Source organism: Piliocolobus tephrosceles, chromosome 15, assembly GCF_002776525.5.
Source record: "Piliocolobus tephrosceles isolate RC106 chromosome 15, ASM277652v3, whole genome shotgun sequence".
Classification (NCBI taxonomy): Eukaryota; Metazoa; Chordata; class Mammalia; order Primates; family Cercopithecidae; genus Piliocolobus; species Piliocolobus tephrosceles.
The window spans coordinates 39,322,086-39,349,166 of record NC_045448.1 but is presented as its reverse complement, the minus strand read 5'-3'; the positions used below and the strand labels follow the sequence as shown (position 1 = coordinate 39,349,166).

At 35.5% G+C, this 27,081-nt stretch overlaps 1 protein-coding gene across 2 annotated transcripts in view; it reads left to right on the top strand.

The window, feature by feature from the left end:
* The window catches only part of MAP4K3 (mitogen-activated protein kinase kinase kinase kinase 3), a 184,164-nt gene extending 159,193 nt beyond the window's left edge, over positions 1 to 24,971 (top strand). Inside the window, exons 25-34 of one of the 2 annotated variants that reach the window (XM_023216290.2) lie at positions 1,759 to 1,819; positions 1,901 to 2,018; positions 7,221 to 7,279; positions 9,172 to 9,275; positions 13,550 to 13,721; positions 15,727 to 15,795; positions 15,874 to 15,966; positions 19,790 to 19,860; positions 22,353 to 22,408; positions 23,544 to 24,971. In XM_023216290.2, coding sequence (XP_023072058.1) covers positions 1,759 to 1,819; positions 1,901 to 2,018; positions 7,221 to 7,279; positions 9,172 to 9,275; positions 13,550 to 13,721; positions 15,727 to 15,795; positions 15,874 to 15,966; positions 19,790 to 19,860; positions 22,353 to 22,408; positions 23,544 to 23,631 — 891 coding nt within the window. In that variant the 3' untranslated portion in view covers positions 23,632 to 24,971. The remainder of the gene's footprint in view (positions 1 to 1,758; positions 1,820 to 1,900; positions 2,019 to 7,220; positions 7,280 to 9,171; positions 9,276 to 13,549; positions 13,722 to 15,726; positions 15,796 to 15,873; positions 15,967 to 19,789; positions 19,861 to 22,352; positions 22,409 to 23,543) is intronic. The other variant, XM_023216291.2, reaches the window with a different exon arrangement.
* Positions 24,972 to 27,081: the final 2,110 nt, after the last annotated feature.

Genomic DNA, 27,081 nt, shown 5'->3' with positions numbered 1-27,081 from the left:
AAAAAGTTGTTAAAAATGAAAATTCATAATGAAATCCAGTACTTTTTTAAAATAAAACTATACATAAATACCTTTTCATTGTCCCTATGTAGAAAATATGAAAGGAATTTGTGTCTTGTCTTGCTACTTTATATATGTTTATATTAAATAAGCAAACCCGCTTATATTTACAAGTATATAATTTTATAGTAAACCATAGATGTGGTATCAGATAAATACTTTTTTAGTGGATATGTATATGAAAACACAGTTCAACACTGAATTAAATAAAAATCTGTTTCTTGCTACTTTGATAACATATACTGATATGTGATCTGGAATAAGTCATTGCCCCTTCTCTGCCTGATTTTTTCAGTATAGCCAATGAAGTCCCAATTTTGTTGTGAATTTTTTGTGAAAAGCAGAAAGTAGGAAATGGATGTTGGTATCTTCTCTATCTGAGGCACAGGTATAGGCACATTTTACAAATTAAAAAAACTGTAATGGCAATGCCACATTTTAGTTGTTTGGAGAAATTGGTTATTTTATGTAAGTACATTTTCCCAGTAAATGAAATAAAATTTTTATTAAAATGTTACTTTGTTTCGCCTCCCTTTTATTATTACCTTTTCTCTTTTAGTTATTCAGCCCCATTATTATGGCTGTGTTTCCATAAAGTAATGTCCTTAGAGGCCTTGATGTGTTTCATCATTCACCCCTGCGTCCTCTCTATTTCCTTCTCTCATCTCAGTTACTTTGGGAGTAACTTAGTTGTAGGAATTACCAGAGCAAACCCAGCAACAAAGGTTGTTAAATCAGAATGCTTAATTATGTACATCAGTGGCTCTCAAACCTCAGTTTGCCTCAGAATTACTTGGAGGCCTAGTTAAACCATAGATTCCTGGGTCCTCCTTCAGAACTTCTTGCTTCAGTAGGTCTGGGGTGAGGTCCAAGAATTTGCATTTCTACCATGTACCCAGGTGTTGCTGATGCTGCTGGTCCAAGGACCACTTTAAAAACCACTGATACGCATAGCAAAATGTCTTAATGAGAGTGTTTTTTTAAATATATAGGTTGTGTTCCATGAAATTCACTTTTCTTTGCTCTAAATTGTGACCACTTTCAGGCTTCCAGAGATGCCTCTCAGTTCTTATGGTACTAAATTTTAGTAATGAATTTCATATATATATGTGTGTATATATATATCTATATATGTATATATATGTGTGTATATATATATCCTTTATGATTTGTGAGTTTTCATCATATTCTGTCTCAGCCTTTTTTTTTCCCTCCATACCTAGTGTTTCTGTATCCTGTGTTCCACTACACCATGATCCTTTTTTTCTGTATCATACACCCTAGAAGCCATGCATTGCATATTATGCCTAGATAAGTATATTTTGGGAGTAGTAGACAGGAGAATCTTAATTATTCAACCCCAGAACCAAAATAAAGGAATAGATGTTGTTTGAAAATGTTCTTATTCCCTGCATAGTCTGGGGTTACATAGCCTAGCCCTTAATCATAAGAGAGACTTGAGCTGATCATATCGTGTTTAGGCTAAAATTTAGCCTAATATATTTTTTTCTCTCACATAAATATGTATGTATGTATATCATCTTGTTTTGAATCATTGATAAAGTTAATTTATATTAAAAATAACTTACTTTTTAAAGAACTGACCTATAGATATGACAGCTTACATGATTACTGTGTGCAGATTTACATTGCTGTTATGTATTATTCTTTATAAACTTTGTGTCTTTTTTTAATCAGCTGTTCCCTCGAAGGTGTACATGGTTGTATGTAATGAACAATTGCTTGCTATCAATATCTGGTAAGTATTTTAGTTTTCAAATACCTTACAATTGTTATTATTTGTTACTAGCTTTTACATCATATCTGTTTTTCTTTATAGGTAAAGCTTCTCAGCTTTATTCCCATAATTTACCAGGGCTTTTTGATTATGCAAGACAAATGCAAAAGTTACCCGTTGCTATTCCAGCACACAAACTCCCTGACAGAATACTGCCAAGGTAAGGGTACATCCTTAGAGGCAATATGATGTTAACAGTTCATTCTCATAAATACCTATGCTACAGAAAGTGAAAGAGCACTCAGTTTGGGTTAATAGAAATCATGATGAAAAAATAATAAGTAATATAATTTAACAAGTGCTTATTGATCACACTCTTGTTCTAAAATTTTTCTACTTTATACTTTCAAATTATATCAGACATTTTCTCTCTGAATTTGTTATTCTTTTTTGGCAAGTTTAAAACTAGTTTTTTCTTGCACTTTGCCATAATTTTACATTGCATTTAGTGCCTTTGCTTTTGACATACGTGTTAACTTTATAAAATTTTTCTCAAAGTTTCTACACCTAGAAAATCAAAATGATTTATTGAAAAATGTTTTTGCAACCTGGCATGATGGCTCACGCCTGTAATCCCAATACTTTGAGAGGCTGAGGCAGGAAGATGGCTTGAGGCTAGGAGTTCAAGTCCAGCCTGAGCAACGTAACGAGACCTCATCTCTACAAAAATTATTTTTTAAAAAATTAGCTAGGCGTGGTGGCTCGACCCTGTGGTTCCAGCTACTCAGGAGGCTGAAGTGGGAGGATCACTGGAGCCCTGGAGGTTGAGGCCGCAGTGAGCTGTGATCGTGCCACTATACTCCAGCCTGGGTAACAAAGCAAGACCATGTCTCAGTGTTTTGCATTAGAAAATCATTAGTTTGAAGTTGAGGGGTTTCGCCTTTCTACTTTCAGTAATTTGTTGTTATGCTCTGTTCTTTCATTGTTTAATATAATATTGGACCTCTTTATTGACCGAAAGATTTTCTAACTCTAGTATGAATTGTATTTTATGAAAAGTTTATAATATGTCTATTCTTTTTTATAATATTTATTGTAAAGCAACTAACATAAAACCTTAATTTTCAAGTACCTTGAGAATCTGCTGTTCTCAATTGCTGAGTTTACAGTGTGGCTAAGATTTGCTCCTATGTGTACATGATTTTTTAAAAAATTAACCTTTTTGATGAAAATTATATAAAAATATATAGGATGTTCTCTTTTCTTAAATAGAGTATACGAATTTCATTGGGATCATTTCATGATTACTCAGAGTTGAACTTGATTTATTATATTTACTATAATATACACATAAAGTGCTCTCAAGGACTATGTATATATGACACATAGACTTAGATGCATTCACATTTGGATATATTTTATTAGAGACCTTTTTAGCTTATTTGCTTTTAGCTGTGTTCATTTCTTCCAGATTTTACTGAATACACCAAATGTGTATGAAATGTTCCATGTATAGATGAGACAAAAATGAATAAGATATAATCTCTTCCTTTAAGGAGTTTCCATATGGTATGATTTTACCTACACTGAATATAGGTACTCATTGTACCATTTTATAATTCATTTTTAGTAAAGTATAAGCTTTGAAATTCAAGTAAAGTTGAATTTAAATCCTGGATCATTTACTTACTAGATATGGTACCTTGGATAAATTATACAACCTTTCCCCATGTGTTCAGCTGTAAGAATATTTCACCTCCAAGTTATTATTTCAGGGATTTTATTATAGTCAATCTTTAGTTTTTTTAGTAGTAACAGCCACAAATACATCCTTCCCACTTTCTTCAATTTCATTATCTAGTAATTACTGTAAAATCTTTTAATTCTCTCACTTATTGGCAGAAAACCTAAAAACCCTTTTAACATGATAATATTTTATATACGTGTATTCATACCATTTCTTCTGCCATACAGTGAGCACAACTTCAACCTCTACTGAGCATCTTGTTCTTAATCTAACGGTAAAGAGCCTCATGGTTCTCATTCTGAAGATAGGTACTCATTGCACCATATTGTAATCCATTTTTAGTAAAGCATAGCATAAGCTTTGGAATTCAAGTACAGTTGAATTTAAATCCTGGATCATTTACTTACTAGGTATGGGACCTTGGATAAATTATACAACCTCTCCACATGTATTCAGCTGTAAATGGAACCTGTATACTTATCTGGCAGAGTTGTTTTGAAAATGATACATTGTGTATGTAAAGTACCTACCACAGCACCTAGTAAGCTCTCAAAAAATAGACCTGTTGTCATCATTATTGGGCATGATAAATTGAACTATTCCTTGTAGTGTACCCTAAAATATCCTATGTTAAATGCATTCGGACTGTTAGTTAATTTAGAATTCCAGTTACTTGGGTGCTGGTAAAATAAGTTGTATTGCCTTTACATGTACTGCCCACAACTCTATTTTGAAAAGTTTTTGAAATCCTTAATTTACAGCCATACTTAATAGCTGATTTCTGTTTGTGTAGTAGTACCCTGTGGTCTTTCAGAACTTGGCAGTTAATTATCCTGGGTTTTGACCAGTTCAGTGTTTTAACCAGTTCAGTGTTTTAAGTTAGCTTTGGGAGCCAGAAGACAAGTTCACAAGTGTGGACAGGAACATTAAACTTTTTGCCAGCTGAAATCTATCAGGAGCTTGGTTCAGATTTTTTTTAATTCTAAAAAGCACTTTGGTTCGAAGCAGATTTGTTGAGTATGGGAAGTTTTTGTTTTGTTTTATTTTAAGCTGCATTAAACTCCAATGTATATGAAAGGGGCATTTTTATAATTATAAATTATAATGTAAAACTTTTCCTAATATAAAGTTAGTCAAGGGTACAATGAGGTGTTTTTACCAGAAAATTGTAACCAGAATATTCTAGATTGCCGTTGTAGTTGTTCAGTACTTCAACATCTGAATAAATTCTGTATCATTGTTTAGCTGTCACAGTGTGAAAAACGTTTTGATTCACAAGGACAAGTACTTAGAAATAGTTAACAGTTTTTAACAGCTTACCTTGCAAACTCCGAATAATGTTCATTTAAATTGATACAGCCTATAGTTCCAGCTACCTGGGAGGCTGAGGCAGGAGAATTGCCTGAACCCAAGAGGCAGAGGTTGCAGTGACCCAAGATTGCGCCACTGCACTCCAGCCTGGGCGACAGAGTGACACCCTGTCTCAAAAAAAAAAAAAAAAAAAGACCTGAGCAAAAATCTAAGCTTCAGATCTCTTTATTGAACAGACTGAATGACACAGATGTCTAAAATGCATGGCACATAGTAAGGACTTAGTAAATGAAGCTAAAATTATAGCTTTTCATAAATAGGTCAATATATAAAATGTATTAAAGGTTAAAATTACAGTATTACAGTATTTATTAACATTATATTTATGCTTGATTATCACTCAGTTGCCAATTGTGTAGTTACAAGAACATCCATCAGGAAAATTGTTCTGAGCTTGTTTGGATTGCATTGAACACGTGTGTTGTACAATTTTATATAAAATTATACAACTCTAAAAAAAAAAAAAAAGACTTGTGCAGAGCACTGGCATCTATCTAATCTTTGACAAATTTACACATTTAAGTGTCTCATGCCTGTAATCCCAGCACTTAAGGAGGCTGCACTTTTGGCAGATTACCTGAGCCTCAGGAATTTGAGACCAGCCTGGGCAACGTGGTGAAATCTCTCTCTTATAAAAATTATTTTTTTAAAAAAGAATTTAATTATTTGTAGAAGTCAGGCACAGTTGCTCACACCTATAATCCCAGCACTTTGGGAGGCCAAGGCAGGCGGATCACTTGAGGTCAGGAGTTTGAGACCAGCCTGGCCAATATGTCGAAACTGCGTCTCTACTAAAAATACAAAAATTAGCTGGGTGTGGTGGCTGATACCTGTAATCACAGCTATTTGAGAAACTGAAGCAGGAGAATCACTTGAACCTGGGAGGCGGAGGTTGCAGTGAGCTGAGGTAAAGCCACTGCATTCCAGTGTGGGCGGCAGAGCAAGACTTTGTCTCAAAAAAAAATCTTTAGCTGGGCACCATGGCTCACACCTGTAATCCCAGCACTTTGGGAGGCTGAGGCGGGCGGATCACCTGAGCTCAGGAGTCTGAGACCAGCCTGGGCAACGTGGCCCAACCTCGTCTCTACTAAAAATACAAAAATTAGTCAAGCATGATGGCAGGCACCTGTAGTCCCAGCTATTCGGAGTTCTGAGACAGGAGAATTGCTTGAACCTGGGAGGCGGAGGTTACAGTGAACCAAGATCACGCTCTTGCACTCCAGCCTGGGCAACAGAGCGAGACCTTGTCCAAAAAATAAAATAAAATTTAATTTTAAAAAAAGTATACAAAATTGGGTTTAATTTGAGGTTTTTACAATTTGATGCACCAACAGTCTTTATTACATTTTAAAAGATATTTGAGTGTATGTGTAGTTTTTAAATTGTAGTCTTAAAAAAAATTCAGAATTGATTTTTATCTGTTAAATTCGAGTCAGATGTTTGCAAAACCCCTATAGCACCTTTGCCTAACATCTGTATACCACTTTTGCTGAATAAACAAAGATTTCTAAATAAAAGAAGTTCTTCACAAATTATTATAACAACTTTTTACAGTACATGTAAATTTATTACATGTACTTAAAAATATCTTTCCCCAGTTTTTGGCTAACGTTTTCACTTTCTCAGTGTTATCTTTTGGTAAACCAAAGTTACTGATTGAATAATTGACTGCCACCTGTAGTTTGAGGTGCTAGGGATGAATCAGTGGGGGAAAAAAAGTCAAATAAAATGTAACAGCATTTTCCTATATGATTTGTTCTTTTTGTGTTTTCTTAAATCCCAAGGTCATACATTTCTATAGACTTCTGTAGTTTGTTTTCAAATTTAAACCCTTAATCCATTTGAAACTGATTGGGGGTCATGAGAAAGAGATCCATTTCTTTTTTTTTTTTTTTTTTTTTTTTTTTTTTTTTTTGAGACAGAGTTTTGCTCTTGTTGCCCAGGCTGGAGTGCAGTGGTATGGTCTCAGCTCACCACAACCTCCGCCTTCTGGGTAGCTGGAATTACAGGCATGCACCACCATGCCTGGCTAATTTTTGTGTATTTTTAGTAGAGACGGGGTTTTATTATGTTGTCCAGGCTGGTCTCCAACTCCTGACCTCGTGATCTGCCCACCTCGGCCTCCCAAAGCGCTGGGATTACTGGCACGTGCCACAGCACCGGGCCTTTTCATTCTAATTTTAACAGATGACCTAGTATGTCAGCACAGTTTTGAACTCATCCTTTCTCCACTGATCTGTAACAGTAGCTTTTTCATATACTAAGTTTGCCTACATGTATATACTCACTTTTATTTACATTTAGGAAATTTTCTGTGTCAGCAAAAATCCCTGAAACCAAATGGTGCCAGAAGTGTTGTGTTGGTAAGTAAACTGTCCAATAGCATATAGCTGTCTTGCTTCACAGGGCAGCTAAGAAAACCCCATGAGACTCATTGTAAAATCTGGCATAAAACAGTACTACCCTAGGGCATTCTGCCAGTAATACTTTATTTTTCTCCCTTAAGTAGAACAAATTTCTTGGCCATTTCATCTCTGTGTAGACTAAGCCAAATATATAGTACCTTGCAAATAACTTATTGGCAAGTAAGTTATTTGTTTAGCAAATAATTTATTGCCTAGGTAAATGGAGAAAGTAGTATGACTTTTTTTTTTTTTTTTTTTTTTTTACCACATTTTTATCACACCCTGTTTTCCAAGGGTCCTGTTACATACCATTCACCATTCTGCTTAGCAATGGCTTGTGAGATGGCATTTATTCCTTCAGCATGTGTTTTTATGTTCACCTTCCCCTCACCTAAATTCCCCCCATAACAGTTGTTCTATTTGCATATAGCCAGAGCAAAAAATTATTTCTTTCCCTTAAGTTACTATTATTATTAAAGGGACGATAAACACATGAGTCATTATACCATAAAGTATAGTGTGGAAGGGACTCTAAACATAGGCTCACTGAAGAAGGTGGTGTTTGGGCTAGGCCTCAAAATAAGGCAGATTCAGATTTGAACTGAATAGATGGAGAGGCCATTTCAAACAGAAGAAATGACATAACATGTGGAGGCAAAAAAAAAAATCATAAAGCTTACATAATAAATGCTGACTATTCAGCTTAGCTGAACACAGATTATAGAAAGGAGAATGGCAGATGAGTGTGAGCCATTGGTCTTGTGTGAACATGTACTTATTACTATGCAGTAAGTAAGGAAGGAGGTCTTGTGCTAGAGCAGTAGCAGTGGAAATAGTAAGGAAGGAGTGTCTGGGTGTGAAGGGAAGAAATGTCAGAGATGACTGAGGCCTCAAACCCAAAAGACTGACAGAACGGCAAAGTGTTGTTAACAGGAAGCAAGAACAGCTGGTTGCGAGCGAAAGAGGATGACAGGGTTGGGTTTAGAAATGATGGTTGAGTCTCTGTTAGAACTTCCAGCAAACTGACTTTACCTGGGCACAAAAGGGCAGGTTTTTAGGAAAAGTTAATTATAGGAAATAATTTCCTATATAGACTCTTCTGTTTTCTTTGGCGGGACACTTTTGCTGTTCACCTCCTCTGCCATTTAAATATTTCAAATCTATGTGAAGTTTGTGAATTTTACTGCTGTTCCCCTTTTCACAGTTCAATTTTTTTATCTTTATTCCAAATATATTTACTTCACATATATTTACTTTACTTCTTCTGGTTTATAACCAGAAAAATATTTCAAAATCTGAGGTATAATTCAATTTTATTATTTGTAAATCAGTATTTTAAGGTTTGGTTAATATCTGTGATGTTTTCTAGTGACCATAAGAATTTAATCAAAAGGGGGAAGATGGACAAGTGTTTTATTTTCAGAAACAAAACATTATTGCTTCTGAACATTACCAGCAAAAGCACCTTGTGAACCACCTGAATGTGTTGTATCTTACGAGTTTGACAACTTCTTCCCCCAAATTTACCTTGACCCTTTTATCAGAATGTTGCCACCTCAGGTAATTTGCCTGCCATCATAAGACCAAAAGTCCTTCCTCCTACCCCACAGCCTCATTATAACTAGCGGTTTCATTTCTGCATACATATAAAAATCCTGCAAGTTAAGAGGGCATTTCCTGCTGTTACCTGAAACAGTATTTTTTTCACCCAGCCCTCTAATTAAGAAATTGAACTGGCAGCCAGCTTTTGATTTTATGTTTAGTTTTGTTTTTTGTTTTTTTGAGCATGTAATTATTGTCATAAGGACTTTGTATTATAAGAGGACTCATTTATATTTTTGCTTTGACAGTAAGAAATCCTTATACGGGCCATAAATACCTATGTGGAGCACTTCAGACTAGCATTGTTCTTTTAGAATGGGTTGAACCAATGCAGAAATTTATGTTAATTAAGGTAAGCATAAAAGTCACACTATCTTGTTCTTAGTATAAAAGCTTGTCAACCTTACTGTTCTTTAAAGAAACATTTTTTCAGTTAATTTTCAAGTTAATTTAATGATTTTAGATAATGTGGCAGGGTTGTGAAGATCTGCCTAATTGTAAGGAACTTAATTGGCCTAGTAAAAGTTTCATAAGAGACGAGAGAAATAGTTCAAGGGTATGGCGGTGGGGAGCTGGAAATAGTGTCTCACTTGCAGAGCCTGATGGCAGAAACAGGAAGTACCAAAAATCAGTGAAATGTTTTGAATATACTCTCTGGTTGACCTCCATCACAGCTGAAAACAACATACGGGTTGCAGTTTGGCCTAGGAGAACTAGGGATAACCATAATGACAGGGAAACGAGTTGTTTCTAGTTATATACATACCCATTAATTTGCCCAGGCCTTTCCACAGATTTTTTTTTTTTTTTTTTTTGCGCTTAAGTTTTTTTAAAATCATTGAATGAATGAATAATTTTAAAAATACTTACTATTACTCATCTATAACTTATATCTAAGGAAAAAACCTTTAAAATATGTGAAGTACAGGCTCAGTTAGTTACATCAAGGAAATACCAAATGAATTTTTAATGTTGTTTTCTGTGCTATTATATATGGACTAAGTGGTCTTTTTTCATGTGCATTTGATCTCAGTAGAAATTTAGAGTCGAAATATAGCTGGAGTGGGGTTCTTCCTAAATTTTATAGTATTAAGATGTTTAAAGTATTGACTCCCTGTTGTTTAAAATCCTGTAAGTGACTAAAAAGTCTAGTTTTCGTTTTCATATCAGTTTTAACCTCAAGATTAACTAGGGCTAAACAGATGAAAATATAGTTTCAAGAATTTGAAACCTATTGAAGTATTAATTTCACAGGTAAATACACTGAAACAAAAATTATTTAAACTGAAACCTCAGGGGAAAATAGCCTTATAAGTTGTCTAAAGCAGAACTACTGAATACAGCCCATTTATGGCAAAAATTGTTTTGTTCTCAGCTCCTCTTTGTTCTTGTTTATTTGACAAAAGAATGCTTTATCCAAGATGGAATGGTAAAGTTTACACAGTTTGATTTTTCGGCAACCCCTTCCTTTCCTTTTTCCTTTCTTTCTTTAGTCTATTTGAAATATGTCCTTCCTATTATTTTCATTCCTTAACTCTATCAAAATGAAATGTTTCATCATATCAGTTACTCTTGTATACTGATAGACTGATTAACCTGATATGAATGAATTTTATATGTTATCTAATATGTTAAACCATTTATCCTAATGTATAATGAAAGATACTTTTCTCTGTTAGAGGAATTATCTGTGTCAAGAGCATGCAAGAGGGAATATATACTTTGAAGACATAGGAAGCTTAAAAATTACCCATCCATGGCTTCTCTTTTCCTGGTAGATGGCACCAGGGTGCCTGGCATGGCTCTAATGAGGCCTGTTACCAGCATTCTGAGATAGTGAACCTGTAGTACAATTCTACTTGCAGGTCTCTGTCAAGATTTTAATCACTCTTCTCCCTTTCCTTAAACTCTCTGAGCTATAATGTTTCCCTACTTTCCTTAACCTTAACCTAGCTAGCTTGCTCTTTCTTTCTTTCTTTCTTTCTTTTCTTTCTTTCTTTCTTTCTTTCTTTCTTTCTTTCTTTCTTTCTTTCTTTCTTTCTTTCTTTCTTTCCTTTCTTTCTTTCTTTCTTTCTTTCTCTTTCTTTCTTTTCTTTTCTTTCTTTTTTCTGTGTCTCTCTGCATCAAGACTTGTATATGTATATATTTCTCTCCATACTTAACATTATTTTAATCAGTATTTATGGTGTTTCTGTACTGTAACCCTTCATCAGATGTATTCAAAAACATTGTTATGCTTTCTATATTCTTGTTTCCTCCTAATGACATTTCTGACAGTTTTTGCATCATTAGACTGCTTTTTTTTTTTCTTTTTGAGATGGAGTCTGGCTCTGTTGCCCAGGCTGGAGTGCAGTGGCGTGAACTCAGCTCACTGCATCCTCCACCTCCCAGGATCAAGCAATTCTCTGCCTCAGCCTCCCGAGTAGCTGGGACTACAGGCGCCCAGCTAATTTTTGTATTTTTAGTAGAGACAGGGTTTCACTGTCTTGGCCAGGCTGGTCTCGAACTCCTGACCTCAGGTGATCCACCCGCCTCATCCTCCCCAAGTGCTGGGATTACAGGTGTGAGCCACCGTGCCCGGCCTAGACTGCATTTTCATCGTAAATAAAAGTTAAAAATTAAAGATCTCCCCAGCAAACATAATGTACCTATGGCAGGCGAGGCACCGTGTTACTAGAGAGACAAAAATATACAAGATACAGTTGCTGCCCTCAAGGACAATAGCAACTGGATTTAAAACTATTAGACATGCCTTCTGTTAATGACTTAGACAAATTGCTTAGTTATTATTCGAAGCAACGTAGAAGTAGTCAAAATCTGTCTTTTTTTTTTTAAGCATTGTTTCTGTGTTTAAACTGTAAAAGTTTAAAAATGCATCTTTAATCAGACGCATTGGTTTTTTTTCTGCTTCGTTGCTCTTTATTTCAAGGAGAATTATTTAAGTTGCTGTACCTTATTAAAAATGACAGATTTTATCAAAAGCATGTGCCCCAAGGCAATGGGAAAGCTCTTAGAGAAGAGATTTGGAGAATATTGATGAAGTGTATGTGCCTGTGGAATGGAGGGACTTTAGCAGCCATAGGGAAGGAAGGAATGTGGGAACAGCAGGTGAACACAGAGCTTCACGTTCCAGCCACAAGTACCATTTGATATCTTCCAGCACTTTAAAACTACTTGTTACGATATCCCCCGTTGCACCTTTTTCTTTTCTTTAGAATTTATGAGTTGCCAGATTAAAAAAGAAAACAAATCAAATCCAGTAGCTTCGTTAAATGCCAGCAATAACCATTTGGAAAATACAGTGAAAACACAGCCAGTTTATAAAAGCAACAAAAATATAAAATATATAAGAATGAACTAAATAAAATATGCGTGAGAGTGGTATTTTTAAAAAATTTTTTGTGAAGAAAAATTTTAGAATTCCCCTTGTCATCCTCCCTTTTAGTCAGCTCCCTGCCTCTTTTTTACAAAGGAACCTAGAAAGTTCTTACTTTTTTTCTCTTTTTGCTATCTAAGCACATGTCCCTAAACATTAGAACTAATTTTATTTAATTTTTCAACAGTATTTAAGTGGAATTATAAAGTATATGTTCATTTGTGTCTGGCTTCTTTTGTGCAACATTATATTTGTATAGTTGCTGGACATAGCTATAGTTGATTCATTTTTCAGTTCTCTATATATAATTATTTTGTGAATATACCATAATTTTATCTGTTTTGCATTTGTCTGTTGTATGTATGTACTCATGTTCTTTAGAATGTATACCTAGGAGTATTATTGCAAGGTCCTAAGGAATGCCTATATCCAGCACTAATAAATAATGCAGTTAACCAGTGTGGCTATGCCACTCTATCTCCCACCACCAGTGTTGTGTGAGAGTTTGCTTACTCCTCTCGGATGCTTATTAATTCATTCTTTTAATTTTAGCCATTCTGGTGGGTATGTATAGTATCTACTTATTGTGGTTTTATTTCTTGATTACTAATGAAGTTAGTGTTTTCCATCTATTTTTTTTTTTTAGTCCTTCAAAATGTGAATTTATTCTTTGTAGCAATATAAAAGAAATTTTAAACTTACAAAAAAGTAAGATGGGTTGTATTGTAACTGTGAGTTTATTAGATAAAATCACTTGAGATATGAAGCTAACTTTTTTTAATTTATGACTTTTTCTGTTCATATCTTACAAGAGGAGTGTCTCTTGCTAATTAGCATTTCACTTCTCTCATCCATGTTTGCTCAGTTGATTAAGAAGGCAGAGGAGTATAACTGAAGAAGCATCAAATTGGGAGACAGGAGACTCTGCCACAAAGGCCGGGGGGCATGGGCTAGTCACCCAGTTCCTGGGCCCCAGTTTCCAACTTTGAAAAGAGAGAGTTGGACATGTGACTTAGAAATTCCCATTCAGCCTTAATGTTCTAAAATCATGTAATTATAACTTTAAAATATTTTGTGGTGGTAAACCTAAAATCTTTATAAAGATACTCCACAATTTAGATTTTTCTGCATTACCTGAATTTCTGTGACAAGATGCAGTCTTTACTGTAGAAAGCTGTTTTATAGTATTCTTATAGAATTATTTGGTTTTTATTTTCCTTTGTTTAATGTATTTTTGTTTCTTTCTCTAGCACATAGATTTTCCTATACCATGTCCACTTAGAATGTTTGAAATGCTGGTAGTTCCTGAACAGGAGTACCCTTTAGTTTGTGTTGGTGTCAGTAAAGGTAGAGACTTCAACCAAGTGGTTCGATTTGAGACGGTCAATCCAAATTCTACCTCTTCATGGTTTACAGAATCAGGTTTGTAATTTTTATGAAATTATTAAGGGTAATACATATACTGGTTTTATAAGTAGTAAGTTTACTCTCTTATTAAGCAAAAACTGCATACACTGCCAGTCTTCAATAACTATTACTAAACTGGAAGAAGGGAAGATTTCTCTCTTTAAAATAACTAATTCATATGACAAATTTAAAATATTGGCAGGCAGGTCATGGTGGGTCATGCCGGTAATCCCAGTACTTTGGGAGGCCGAGGTGAGAGAATCGCTTGAGTCCAGGAGTTCAAGAAAAACCTGGGCAATGTAGCAAGACCCTGTCTCTATAAAACTTGTATGTAAGTTAGCTGGGCATGGTGGTGGATGCTTGTAGTCCCACCTACCAGGGAGGCCAAGATGGGAGGGAGGATCACTTGGGCCCAGGAAGTCGAGGGTGCAGTGAGCGATATTTATGCCTCTGTATTCTACCCTGGGTGACAGAATGAGATCCTGTCTCTAACCAACCAACTAAATCAAGCAAACATTGCCAAACATGAGACTGGGAGCACATACACCAGTTTTTTTATTTAGAAATGAACATGAAGGATCTGATTCTCAAAGTCCTGTATATATTATGGTATATATTAATAAACAATTGTGCATGAACACACCTCTTACTATAAAATGAGGTATACACCTGAGTTGTTATTTGATTTTGGTGACATGTATTTTAAATAACAATGTCTCTTGAAGGACCCCATGTATAGGTAACCCATAAAGTCATATTTGAATTAATCTTTCTTGGAAATAATTAAATTAATATTACAAATTGAATACCAATTAAAGCACTTTTTTTCCAAACAAATAAAAGGGAAATAACAATTTATATAGACTCAAATATTTTTAGTATTTTGATAATACTTTTCATTTTATATGTTTCACATTTCCTTTTTAGAGACTTTTACGTGCATCAAATTGTTTTGATTACGTTCATTAATATGAAAATGAATACGAAATGCATATTAACATAGGAAACATTTAAAACAAAACTTGGGTACTTAACGTTTTCATAACTCTCAGAATTTTTAAGTATTTTATGTACTTTTAAATGGTGTATACCTGAAAATGTGTATTTTACGTAACTCCAGTTGCCCTGCCTCCCTGAGGTGATTGTTACCTTTTTAATCATGCAGCATCACTTTACTAGGAGTATTGGTAAGAGTAATCATTGAGTATGTAGTACATAGCAGCAATTACCAGACTTGAGCATTCATCAGAGTCACTGGGAGACTTGTGACATTGTTGGGCGCCACCCCCAGAGCTGAAAATTCTAGATAGGACCTGAGAATTTTCGTTTCTGTGAATTCCCAAGTGATGCTAATGAGGTTGACACAGAGACCATAGTTTAAGGCATATATAGACAAACCTCAGGCTGGGTAATACAGCAAGACCCCATCTCTAAAATTTTTTTTTTTAATTAGCTAGTCATGGTGGCCTGCACCTGTGGTCTCAGCTACTCAGAAGGCTAAGTTGGAGGGTCACTTAAGGCCAGGAGTTCAAGGCTGCAGGGAGCCATGATTGCACCACAGCATTTCAGCCTGAGCAGCGGGCTCAAAAAAAAAAAGAATTTTCATTTCTGTCAATTCCCAGTTGATACTGACAGTGTTGATACAGGAACCATAGTTTGAGAACTACATGTATTTACAAATCTCCCACTAGTAGAAAATTTGGTTTTTAAAAGAGGAAAAGTTGCATTATAGGATATTTTAAGTATAGTTTGTTTTCTAGTGCAGTCGGCATTCTGTATCCATGTGTTCCACATCACCAGTAGTGTTGACAACAGCCAACATATGCTCTGTTGAGCACTTAACATTGTTTAGCACTTGCATCAGCATTTAAACCCACATAGCCTGGCTCAGTCACTACGTGTGTATTACAAGAGATATCCATTTCAAGTACTGTTATCCTCAGAATTCTTTTTCTTAAATGTTTCCATGCTTTAAGTATCACAGTTTCTCTAGGTTTACCAAAATTTGTTTGTATTGTAGATACGCCACAGACAAATGTTACTCATGTAACCCAACTGGAGAGAGATACCATCCTTGTATGCTTGGACTGTAAGTTTTTATTTATGAATGTCTTACTTTAACAAGACTTCTTTTATCTTAGTTTCTGAGTGACTTTTTTTCCTCTAGGTTGTATAAAAATAGTAAATCTCCAAGGAAGATTAAAATCTAGCAGGAAATTATCATCAGAACTCACCTTTGATTTCCAGATTGAATCAATAGGTAAGTCAAAGTTTTATAATTCTTTGCATGATGAACTCCTTAAGATAATTTATCTACTAATTATCCAAAATTAAAGATTGATACTATTAAGGGCTCTTTTTTAAAAATAGAGGATATGGCTGGGCATGGTGGCTCATGCCTGTAATCCCAGCACTTTGGGAGGCCAAGGTGGGTGGATCACTTGAGGCCAGGAGTTCAAGACCAGCCTGGCCCACATGGTGAAACCCCGTGTCTACTAAAAATACAAAAATTAGCCAGGTCTGCTGGCACGCGCCTGTAGTCCAAGGTACTCGGGAAGCTGAGGCATGAGAATCACTTGAAACCTGCGAAGGGGAGGTTGCAATGAGTTGAGATCGTGCCATTGCACTCCAGCCTGGGTGACAGAGTGAGACTCTTGTCTCAAAAAGTAAAATAAAAATAGAGGATATAATAAATATGAGGTCACTATCAGCCTTCATTCTTACACATTCTCTAAAATAGTTTAATAACTGTAGTGTAGATAATGTTATCTTCCTTGTAAGAAATAATGTCATTTCTCATAACATAGTTTTGAATTCCCATTTCCTCCAGACTCCTATAGGGTTTTTCTGTAAGTATTTTAAAATTCAGTACTTAGTATACCAGATTATGTTTTGGCTGTTGTACCTGCTGATCAGAGAATTTTAAGTATATGGAAGTTTCTTCTTGTCATTCTCACATTTTGCTTAATAGGAGTTTTTTTCTGGAAAAGGATTTCTGACAGAATCAATATTTTTAAATGACTACATTCAAGAAAAATAAGGTGAAAATTATCTTATATAGGATAGTACTGGGAAAATGAATGGTGATTAATATTTAACTAGGCACACTTTTTCTGGTGTTCTTTAGCAGTAAAATAAAGATATTTGCATGTATGTATATTAGCAGAGGGTAAGGCTAAAGTCAGTTAGTTCATTGTCTTATTCCAGGTTCTGTTTTCTGCATTCTTCCAACTAGAATGTCATTCATCCAATAAACAAATGATTATAATAAGTCAGTTTCGAGGGATATCTGATCAAGATGTTAAAATGGAATCTGTGCTTTCAAAGACGACATAGCCAGGGTCAAAAAGCAAGATCAACAACAGAATCTCAAAGCAGTATACAGGTCTGAAGCTAACAGACCCACTGGGCTCCAGTTATAGAAGTATCCCACAGGAGATGGAGAACCACAGCCAAGTTCATTGCTTGTAGTGCCTGGTAATCAGGCATGATGGTTTTTTATCTACCTCCCCCATTAAAGGAAGAGATAAGTCCCTATCCTGTGCAAATTGTTTCAGATTGCAGACAAGGAATTCTGAATAAATCAATGTTTAATACTGATGCTAAAATCAAGCAAGATTAGTACAGAAAACAAAAATTATAATCTTATGAAAATCGATTTTTTTAAGTGTAAATAAAATATAAGCAAATAGAATTACACATTATCAAATAGTAGACTATCCCAGGAAAGCAAGGATAGTTCAGCATCAGAAAATGTATTTATGTAATACATGACACCAAGTTTTAAGAGAAAATCATGTAGATGCCCAAAAAGCATTCAGTAAAATCTGCCATTAATGATTTTTTTAAAATAATACTTCTTAGCAAATTGGGAATAGAAAAGAATGTCCTTCACCTAGCAAAGCCTGTTAAAAATATGTTTAATGATCAAATTAATTCCCATTAAAGTGGAGAACTAAATAAGGATGTTTGCTGTTATTACATTTCAGTATTGTGTATTAGACGAGAAAGGGAAAGTATGAGGATTAGAAAGAAAAAGATGAAAAGATCATGTTTTGCTGATGGTATGATTATGTACATAGAACACTAAATCCTATAATAAATTACGAGCGCTAATAAGAGAATTCAGAGTTGCTGGATATGAGTAACACCAAAGAATAGCTTTCCTAAATAATCAGTGAAAAACTTAATTGGAAGAAAGATCCCTTTCACAATGGCAATAAAGTAACATGTATAAGAATAAATGAAATCCAAACATTTTTAAGATCATTATCTAGGAAACTCCAAATTATTTTTTTAAAGACATTAAAGAGTCAGCAAGTGAAGAACTACATCATGTCCATGGGTAGAAAGACTTAAGTGAGAAAGATGCCAGTTCTTCAGTTAATCCACAGGTTCAGTGGATCTGCAGTAAGAATCCCAACATGATGTTTTGTGCCACTTGATAAGCTCCTCTTAAAATTCATATGGAATGGCCAGGCACAGCGGCTCACGCCTGTAATCCCAACGCTGTAGGAGGCTGAGGCAGGAGAATTGCTTGAGCCCAGTGTTTCGAGACCAGCCTGGACAATTTAGGGAGACCCCATCTCTACAATAATTTTTAAAAATAAAAAATAAATGTATATGGAAGAGCCAAAGACCAAGAATAATAAAATAAATGTTGACAAATCCTTTTCTACCCAATATTGAAACTTACTATAAAGCCATAGCGATAGTGTGGTAACAACACAGGGATAAATAGGTAGAAGAGTGAGACAGAAGAAAGGGCCCAGAAATAGACCCACGTGTAAATGGAAATTCATGGCATTATGTATTAGTGGGGAAGAAATGGGCCATTCAACAAATGATGCTGGTACAATTGGTTACCTGCAGAAAACAAAATAAGATTTCTTCCTCCCTGAATACATGCAAAAATGTGTATTAAAAATGTATATATAGGCCGGGCGCGGTGGCTCAAGCCTGTAATCCCAGCACTTTGGGAGGCCGAGACGGGCGGATCACGAGGTCAGGAGTTCGAGACCATCCTGGCTAACATGGTGAAACCCCGTCTCTACTAAAAAATACAAAAAGCTAGCCGGGCGAGGTGGCTGGCGCCTGTAGTCCCAGCTACTTGGGAGGCTGAGGCAGGAGAATGGCGTAAACCCGGGAGGCGGAGCTTGCAGTGAGCTGAGATCCGGCCACTGCACTCCAGCCCGGGCGACAGAGCAAGACTCCGTCTCAAAAAAAAAGTATATATAAAAGGCAAAACTAAATCTTGTTCTACACGCCCTGTGCTTCAGTAATTCTATTTATGGGTGTCTACCATCAAGAAAGATTTGTACATGTATTCAAGATTTACAAAAATGTTTATTGCAAAATTGTTTGTAATAATGAAAAACTAGGAATAACCTAAATGTTCATCATACCAAATGTATGAGGGTTGGAAACATTCAATATAAAATGTATGTTGGTAGTATAAGCTTATAGTAATAGTAAAAACATGCATGAGGATGATAAATAACAAATTTATAATAGTGGTTATCTCAGGGAGGAAGGAAAGGCCAAAATTGGGAATAGGGCAGGGTACATAGGGGATGCCAGCTGTATTTGTTTTTATTTAAAGCAAATATGGCAGAATGTTAGGATTTGATTGTTGGGTGGTGGATACACATGTATTTCTATGCTGTTTTCTGTATTTTTCTGTATGTTTGCAGTATTTTATTTTTGAAAATTATCAAAACAGGCCTCATGCAGTGGCTCATGGCTTTAACCCTGGCACTTTCGGAGGGCGAGGCAGGCAGATCATTTGAGGCCAGGAGTTTGAGACTAGCCTGGCCAACATAGTGAAACCCCATTTCTACTAAAAATACAAAAAAAAATCTCAAACAAAAATATTTTCAGCCAATTTTTTCCTACCAAAAAGATGTATAAGCTCTGTATAGTGTATTTTTAAACTTTTCAAATGTAAACGTGCCATATAAATATGGAATAGCTGACATTAGTTGTGAATTTCAATATTGCTATATGAGATAGAGGGATGAAATGATGCTTATCAGTTGAACTTTTGTACTATTAACAGTAATTGAGCTGTTCTTGCCTGCTAGTGTGCCTACAAGACAGTGTGCTAGCTTTCTGGAAACATGGAATGCAAGGTAGAAGTTTTAGATCTAATGAGGTAAGTAAATTATGTCCATTAAGTAGTCACCAAACATTATCAAATTCCACTTCAAACAGTTTGATTCCTAAATGATACAAGTAATGCTTGATTGGCTAACTTTATTAATACTTACGTATTTAGTCTGTTGATAAAGTCAGTAGCCCGTACTCTATGGCCTCCTCTCTCTCTCCACTACTCAAACAACTTATTGCATATTTAATGTGCTTCCAAATAATCACTCTAAAATTTAGAACAAGAACTTGCTAATCTGCTAAAAGTGAGCCAACTATGATTTTCTTTCAACTTTCCCAGAGGAAAGCCAGGAGCAAGAGTGCTAGTGGTGGCTCTCTCTGGCCTTAAGCACCTTTTCTACCTGGTACTTCAGAAATAATGACCAGTGCAGACTATAAGTAAAGAACTATATTTCTCTGGAAGCCCACTTGCCTCTTATTTTCAACATCCTTATTCATTTGATATGTATATAATTCTTTGCCCCTTTTACCTTTCCTTTTTACTAACCTTTAGCTATGCATCTCATGAGTCCTTCCTACCTCACAGAAATAATTTAACTCTAAGCCGTGTGACATATTCAAGTCAGTTCAACATTTATGCCGGAAAGTTCTGAGGTTATAAACATGAGCAAGATGTGGCACTTGCCCCCAGAATGTTATAAGCACATAAAATTGTCAGAAATTCTTCCAGTACCCCCAAGCCAATCTCAGTCATGTCACTTGGAAGGAAGCTTATTTGTTCCTTAAACTGTCATTCATTAAGCTCAGAGCGTTTATTTCTAACAAAGTAAGCAATATACCACAGTGTTCATGAGCCTGGATTCCAGAGTTGAGACACTAGACTTCAAGTCTCAAGTTTAGCTAGTTAATAGCTGGGTGACCTTGGCATGTCACCTAACTTCTTTCTACCTATATTTTTTCATCTGTGAATTGAGTTGTTATGATTAAATGAAACAAAGCATGTAATGTGCTTGGCCTGGTTCCTGACCTATAGTAAGTGTTTAAAAGGTAGCTGCTGGCCAGGCATGGTGGCTCACGCCTGTAAACCCAGCACTTTGGGAGGCCGAGGCGGGCGGATCACGAGGTCAAGAGATCAAGACCATCCTGGCCAACATGGTGAAACCTCGTCTCTACTAAAAATACAAAAATTAGCTGGGTATGGTGGCGCGTGCCTGCAGTCCCAGCTACTCGGGAGGCTGAGACAGGAGAATCACTTGAACCCAGGAGGCAGAGGTTGCAGTGAGCCAACATCGCATCACTGCACTCCAGCCTGGCAACAGAATGAGACTCCATCCCCCCTCCCAAAAAAAAAAAAAGGTGGCTGCTACTACGTTTCTAAAAGTAATCCCCACGAGTGGGCTCACACTTTCTAAAATCACCTGAGGAACTGAGCAGGGAGATAGGAACAGTCAACAGCTAATAAACACTAGTCGGAGAATGAAAAGCATTACAGACAAATAGTGAGTGGTTTAAAAACTGAAAGGAAAAAGTTCACCCAAAAAGTCACCTTAGAACTACACAGGCAGCCCATCAATACACACTCCAAAAATGTTAGATTCTTCTAGTAGGCAAACCCCAAAATATGTTGGTAATCACAGTCATGATGAGCCACAGGCGTTGGAGTGTGCTGAGCGTGTTGTTTCCTGCAGGTGTGCTGGGTTACAACAGAAGCTAAGCATCATTGGTGTTCAGAAAATCTAATTGTAGGGGTATTGATGGAATAAATTTAATTTCAAATCCATTTTTTCTTCAGCCTATCAAATTTTGGGGAGATGCTACTGCCCTATATTTATTCTTAACTCCTCAACTGGTAATTGGTCACACTGAGGACTTCTTGAAGGATATATGGTCATTAGAAAATATCATTTCAAGAGAATGGGGAAGAAGTGGGAAAGATAATTATTATGTATTGAGCACTTCCTTAGCAAGGCATTATACCCACTAATCCTTACAAGAACACTGCAGGGCACTACTGTGTGGTAGAGCTTTTCAATCTCGTCTTGCATAAGGCAAAAAACCATTTCTAGCAGATTACATACGTTGCCCACTAAGTGGGAGAACTAAGATTCAAACTCAAGGCATGTCTGGCTTTTAAATATTTCCTGTTAAACTACATGGCAGCCTTTTAAGTAAAAGAACCAGATCTAAGTAGCTTACTGCTGCCAGTAACCTTACCATTAGCATTAACATAAATGATGAAAGTTTATAATAAATAAAATGGATTTAGTGCTTTGCTTTCAAATTTTTCCCTTGAAGTCTTATAATTTAACAAGGAAATCATTTTCCTTTGCCTGAATTTTATGATTAACTCAAAATTAACCACATTTCCCCTAGACTAACAAATTGATGTACCTACATGCTGACTTGCATAAATAGTCATGCAGGAATATATTTTCATTTTAGGGATTATGTTTCTTTTCTGTTGAATTATAATGAAGTGCCCATTGAAAATTTTGTGGCTTTAATTTCAAAAATTAAATTTATGTTTTAATTGAACAGGTAACACAAGAAATTTCAGATAGCACAAGAATTTTCAGGCTGCTTGGATCTGACAGGTATGAAAATGGGCTGTATTATTAAATACAGAGTACTAAACATGTTTTGTAGATCCAGCATGAAAAGGATTTCTTTTTCAAGAGAATTGAAATGTCTGCAATATGTTCAACATTGAATTTTTCACACTATAAGAATTCACAAGTCAGAAAGTTAGAAAGCCTTTGAAAATGTACCTGATCTTCCAAGTAACAGGAATGTATGGATCTGTACTAGTTTGCATTAAACAGACTGACGTCTGATTTGTAGCAGAAGAAAGAGGAAATACCATATGTTAATGAACAGAACTTTTTGTTGTTTTTGCCAGATAGGATTTTGGAGACCTGTTCTGATTGACCATAGGGGATCTGTCAGGGTGGTGGGAGAAATTATAAAGTTATAGAAAATAGACACAAACCTTCTTGGAAGGCCAGAAGGTTTGCATAGCTTCAGTAAAAGATTTGGCTGAAGGCAGCTGAATTCTCTCCAAAGCTTAGGGCGTAAATACATAGGACTGTAGAGGAGTTTATCTAAATAGCTTGTTTACTCATGTTGTCCTAAAACCGATCTTTGATCATTCTGGGGCAGGACTGCTTTTTCCAGGTGAGGGCAACCAGATTAATTACCCACAGGTGTGTTGACTCAAAGCCTCTGTCATTAAATCTGTGCTGAATAAATGCCCACAGGGCCAGGTGGTCAGGGCACATGGCTGCTACAACTCTTTCTGTGAGTGCCCTGGCCCCCTAAGCTGTTCTTTCACTGAATACTGGTGTCTGAGTATGTTACTCATCCGTCATGCTCCCTGGGTCTCTGGGTCAGACCCTGGCAGTTTAGCTTCTGATTCTTAAACTGCAAATCATTTTTAGAACTTGTAATAGGAATTAAGTTCCCCCAAATGATTTCTAATGTAGGTTTCTCCCCAGTTCTGACTCTTAGAAGAACACTGGCCTAGAGATGGGTGGTAGTGGACAGCAAAATTACTTCCCAGAGCTAGAACTGACCCTGTAATCATAGTGATAGCAATTGATTTCTACCCACAATCTAATGAGCAGCATTTATAGAGACACATATTGGAGAAGCAATGGAAAATTTGGGGGCTAACATTAGTTTTCAAGAATAACTTTGTTTTGTTATATGTTTTTTGTTTATTACTTTTAGGGTCGTGGTTTTGGAAAGTAGGCCAACTGATAACCCCACAGCAAATAGCAATTTGTACATCCTGGCGGGTCATGAAAACAGTTACTGAAAATTGTTGTGCTTTGACAGTTAACTCTAGAAAGAACACTACCACTGCAACATTAATGGATGCTTGAAGCTGTACAAAAGCTGCAGTAACCTGTCTTCAGTTACTTTTGTAATTTATTGTGGCATGAGACAAGATGGGGAAAATTTTGTTTTAAGTGGTATGGATATATTTAGCATATTGAACCACACAAGTGCTTAATTCATTGTTATGTAATCTTTGTACATATAGGCAGTATTTTTTCTGTGAAACTTCATATTGCTGAAGACATACACTAAGAATTTATGTAGATAATGTACTTTTATGAGATGTACAAGTAAGTGTCTTATCTGTACAGCTGTAAATGTTGATGAAAATGCTATTGGGTTAATATTTTAAGAATTCTTTAGTATATTCTTGGGTGTGGCTATATTACAAAATGGGATGCTGGCAATGAAACAATACATTTAACACTATTGTATTTTTATTATACGTAATTTAGTAATATGAATATAAATCTTGTAACTTTTAAAATTGTAATGGAGGCTGTAATCATTTTATAATCTTGTTTTTAATTTTAATGCAAGTACACTGGTGTTTATATTTGCACAAAGTATTGATATGTGATGTATTAAGTCACAAAAGTAAGCTGTGACATTGTCTATAAGCATTTGGCTCCAAATATGTATTTGGATTGTTTTCTATGTGAAGCAAACCAATTACAATTAACCACCTGTTGTAGTAACTGGTCTTTTTATATTTAAGCAGAATCCTGTAAGATTGCTTGTCTTTGCTTAAAAATAATACCTTTGAACATTTTTGAATCACAGAATAGCGAGCGGTACCATGATATAATACTGCAATTGTGGTCTGAATTACAGTATGCACAAAGAATTAATTAGCATTATTAAAGAGTCCTCACTAAACATTTCATATAATCACACTGAAGAACTGTAACATTCCACAGAGTGAAGTGGTTCAAATTTCTCTTGGAATTTTTCTTTTGTTGGCCTTATTTTATGATCCTTTTCATATTTCTTTTGACTTAGGGTATTAGTACATGGCCAAAATAATTTAGTTACTACCTCATACAAACAATATAATGGTTACTACACATCACAGGAACTTAGTTTTGGTTTAAGTCATTTTTGATTGCTTTTTTCCAATGGAATATGTATATACCAGGTTTTAGCAAAATGCACACTTTTGACTCTTTTTGGTATATGTTCTTTATATTTTAATATGAGTATATACACTAAGAACAAACTAAATTGTGATTTATGGTCTTCATTTATTTTAATTGATAATGGTTTTAAAATATGTTCCTGATTGTACATATTGTAAAATAAACATGTTTTTTAACATGCTGTTGTATAGTAGCTTGTCATCTGGTTTAATCTATATATAGTAACACTAAAACATACTAAGGGGGAAAGCTTTATTTGTTTTGTAGTTAAATTCTTAAGTACTCAATTTTGCTCCCTGAAATCATGATTTTTATTTGATATGTGATTTCAATTTCATGAAGCTTTAATATTTCCACATAGGAGAAAAGGGCATCTTTTGCAGAATCTTTGACTTCCTGATAAGAAAAGTCAAACATTCATAGTTTTCTGGTTAGAGGCAGGGGTCCACAAACTATAGTCCTCAGACCAATCCAGCCTACTGCCTGTTTTTGTAAATAAAGTTTTAATGGAGCACAACACCACGTATTCACTTACATGTTGTCTATGCTGCTTTTGTGCTACAGTGTTAGAGTTGAGTGGCTTCTGAAACACTATATGGTCTGAAAAGCCTAAAATTCTTACTTTACTGACCAAAGAATTCTTTAAAAAATTTGCTAGTACCTGGGTTAGAGAAAGTAAGGGAGCATTGGGAAATGCAGTTCTAGAGGTAAGGAAGGGGAAGATTAAGAGGGAAGAACTGGATTGGGGATCAAGAGGCACCATTTCCACTATTACTTATGCCACTACCTGTCACAATGACCTTGAATAATTTAACAGTTTCCACGTCTGAAATCGTACAGATGCTAATAACCATAACAGCTGTGTTCATTTATCACTTTTCTGAAACACATTGTGAATAATCCTATCATTAATGACTAATGGCTATGTTTTAGGACACATCTTTGTCAGTATAACATTATCAATTTGCTGAAAAACAGACTGCTGGAAAAGATTTTTAAGTGAAGATTTTTAAGTGATCAAGATTCTGTTCTTGGCTCTTATTGACAAGGTTGTTTACCCTTTTTCTGAACCACGTTTTTTTCAGTTTTTAATTCTTACAAGTTATATAAAGGGTCATATCTCAAAAAATGTTAGTCATCACATTTAACTGTTAAACACTTAGAAACATTTTCAAAAAATAAAATATACAACTGGTTGTGTATTGCCCAGAAACTTTCTAAAGATACATCTGGAGTCATAATCTTGAGGGCTGAGGCTCAGTACCTATATTTTTATGAAGTTGTACAAATTATTCTGATGTGCATCCCAGCATGAAAACCACTGATGGGCACTAAATTTAAATCACTGCCTCAGACTCATCTTTGGTAATAGTTAAAAGTGCAAATTTCTAGACTCCAGGAATTTTTGATTATGAATCTTTATGTACACAAAAGGAAGACAGCCACTCACTTAAATGTTGGAAACAATCTATTTCATCTTTATTGAAGTTCAAGCAATCTTCTTACTAGCTAATTGCATAGATACTGGTTTTGAGACAAATGAGATCCAACTGGTTATAGGCCTAATGGCGTCATTCAGCTTGCACATGTGACTGATTACAGCCGAGACCAGGAAACAGGACACATTCTATCAGTTTTCACCATTACTGGTGGAGAGGTGAAAGTATGTGCTATACAAAATAATGGGTAAACACTAAGAGAGCATATAATAAATTGCCAGTCCATGTATATGTGTGCGAGGTACTCATCTACGTGCTTTATATAGTGGCACTTAAGCCCCAGAACACCCATATGAGGTATTATTAACTCTGTTTTACAGATGAAGAAACAGGCACAGAAAGTTTTAGTAGCTTTGCCCAGGACTATAGTTGGTAAATAACAGAGCTAAAATTTGAACCTAGGCACTTGATTCAAAGTGTATTCTCTTAACCACTGTGCAAGACTGTTACATAAAATACATGCAGTGTATCCTCTACCCGCTGAAACAGACTCTCTTCTAAAATTAGGTATTTTTTCTCCAGGTGTTGGATTTCAGATTTTGATTTTCACTGTTGCTGCGCACGAGATATTAATTTCTGTCTTAATTTTTTGCTTTACTAAAAGGCATTTTTCTTATCCAAATTTGGTATAAAGATAAAAGGATTTACATAAAATTTACAGTTAAAGCATATTAAGTAGTCAAAAGTCATTATAACAAAGACTTTTTTAAACTTTTGTGAGACAACTATTTATACGACATATAGTGATTATTTACAATGTAACCAAGGCACTTTACCAGCACTGGAGAA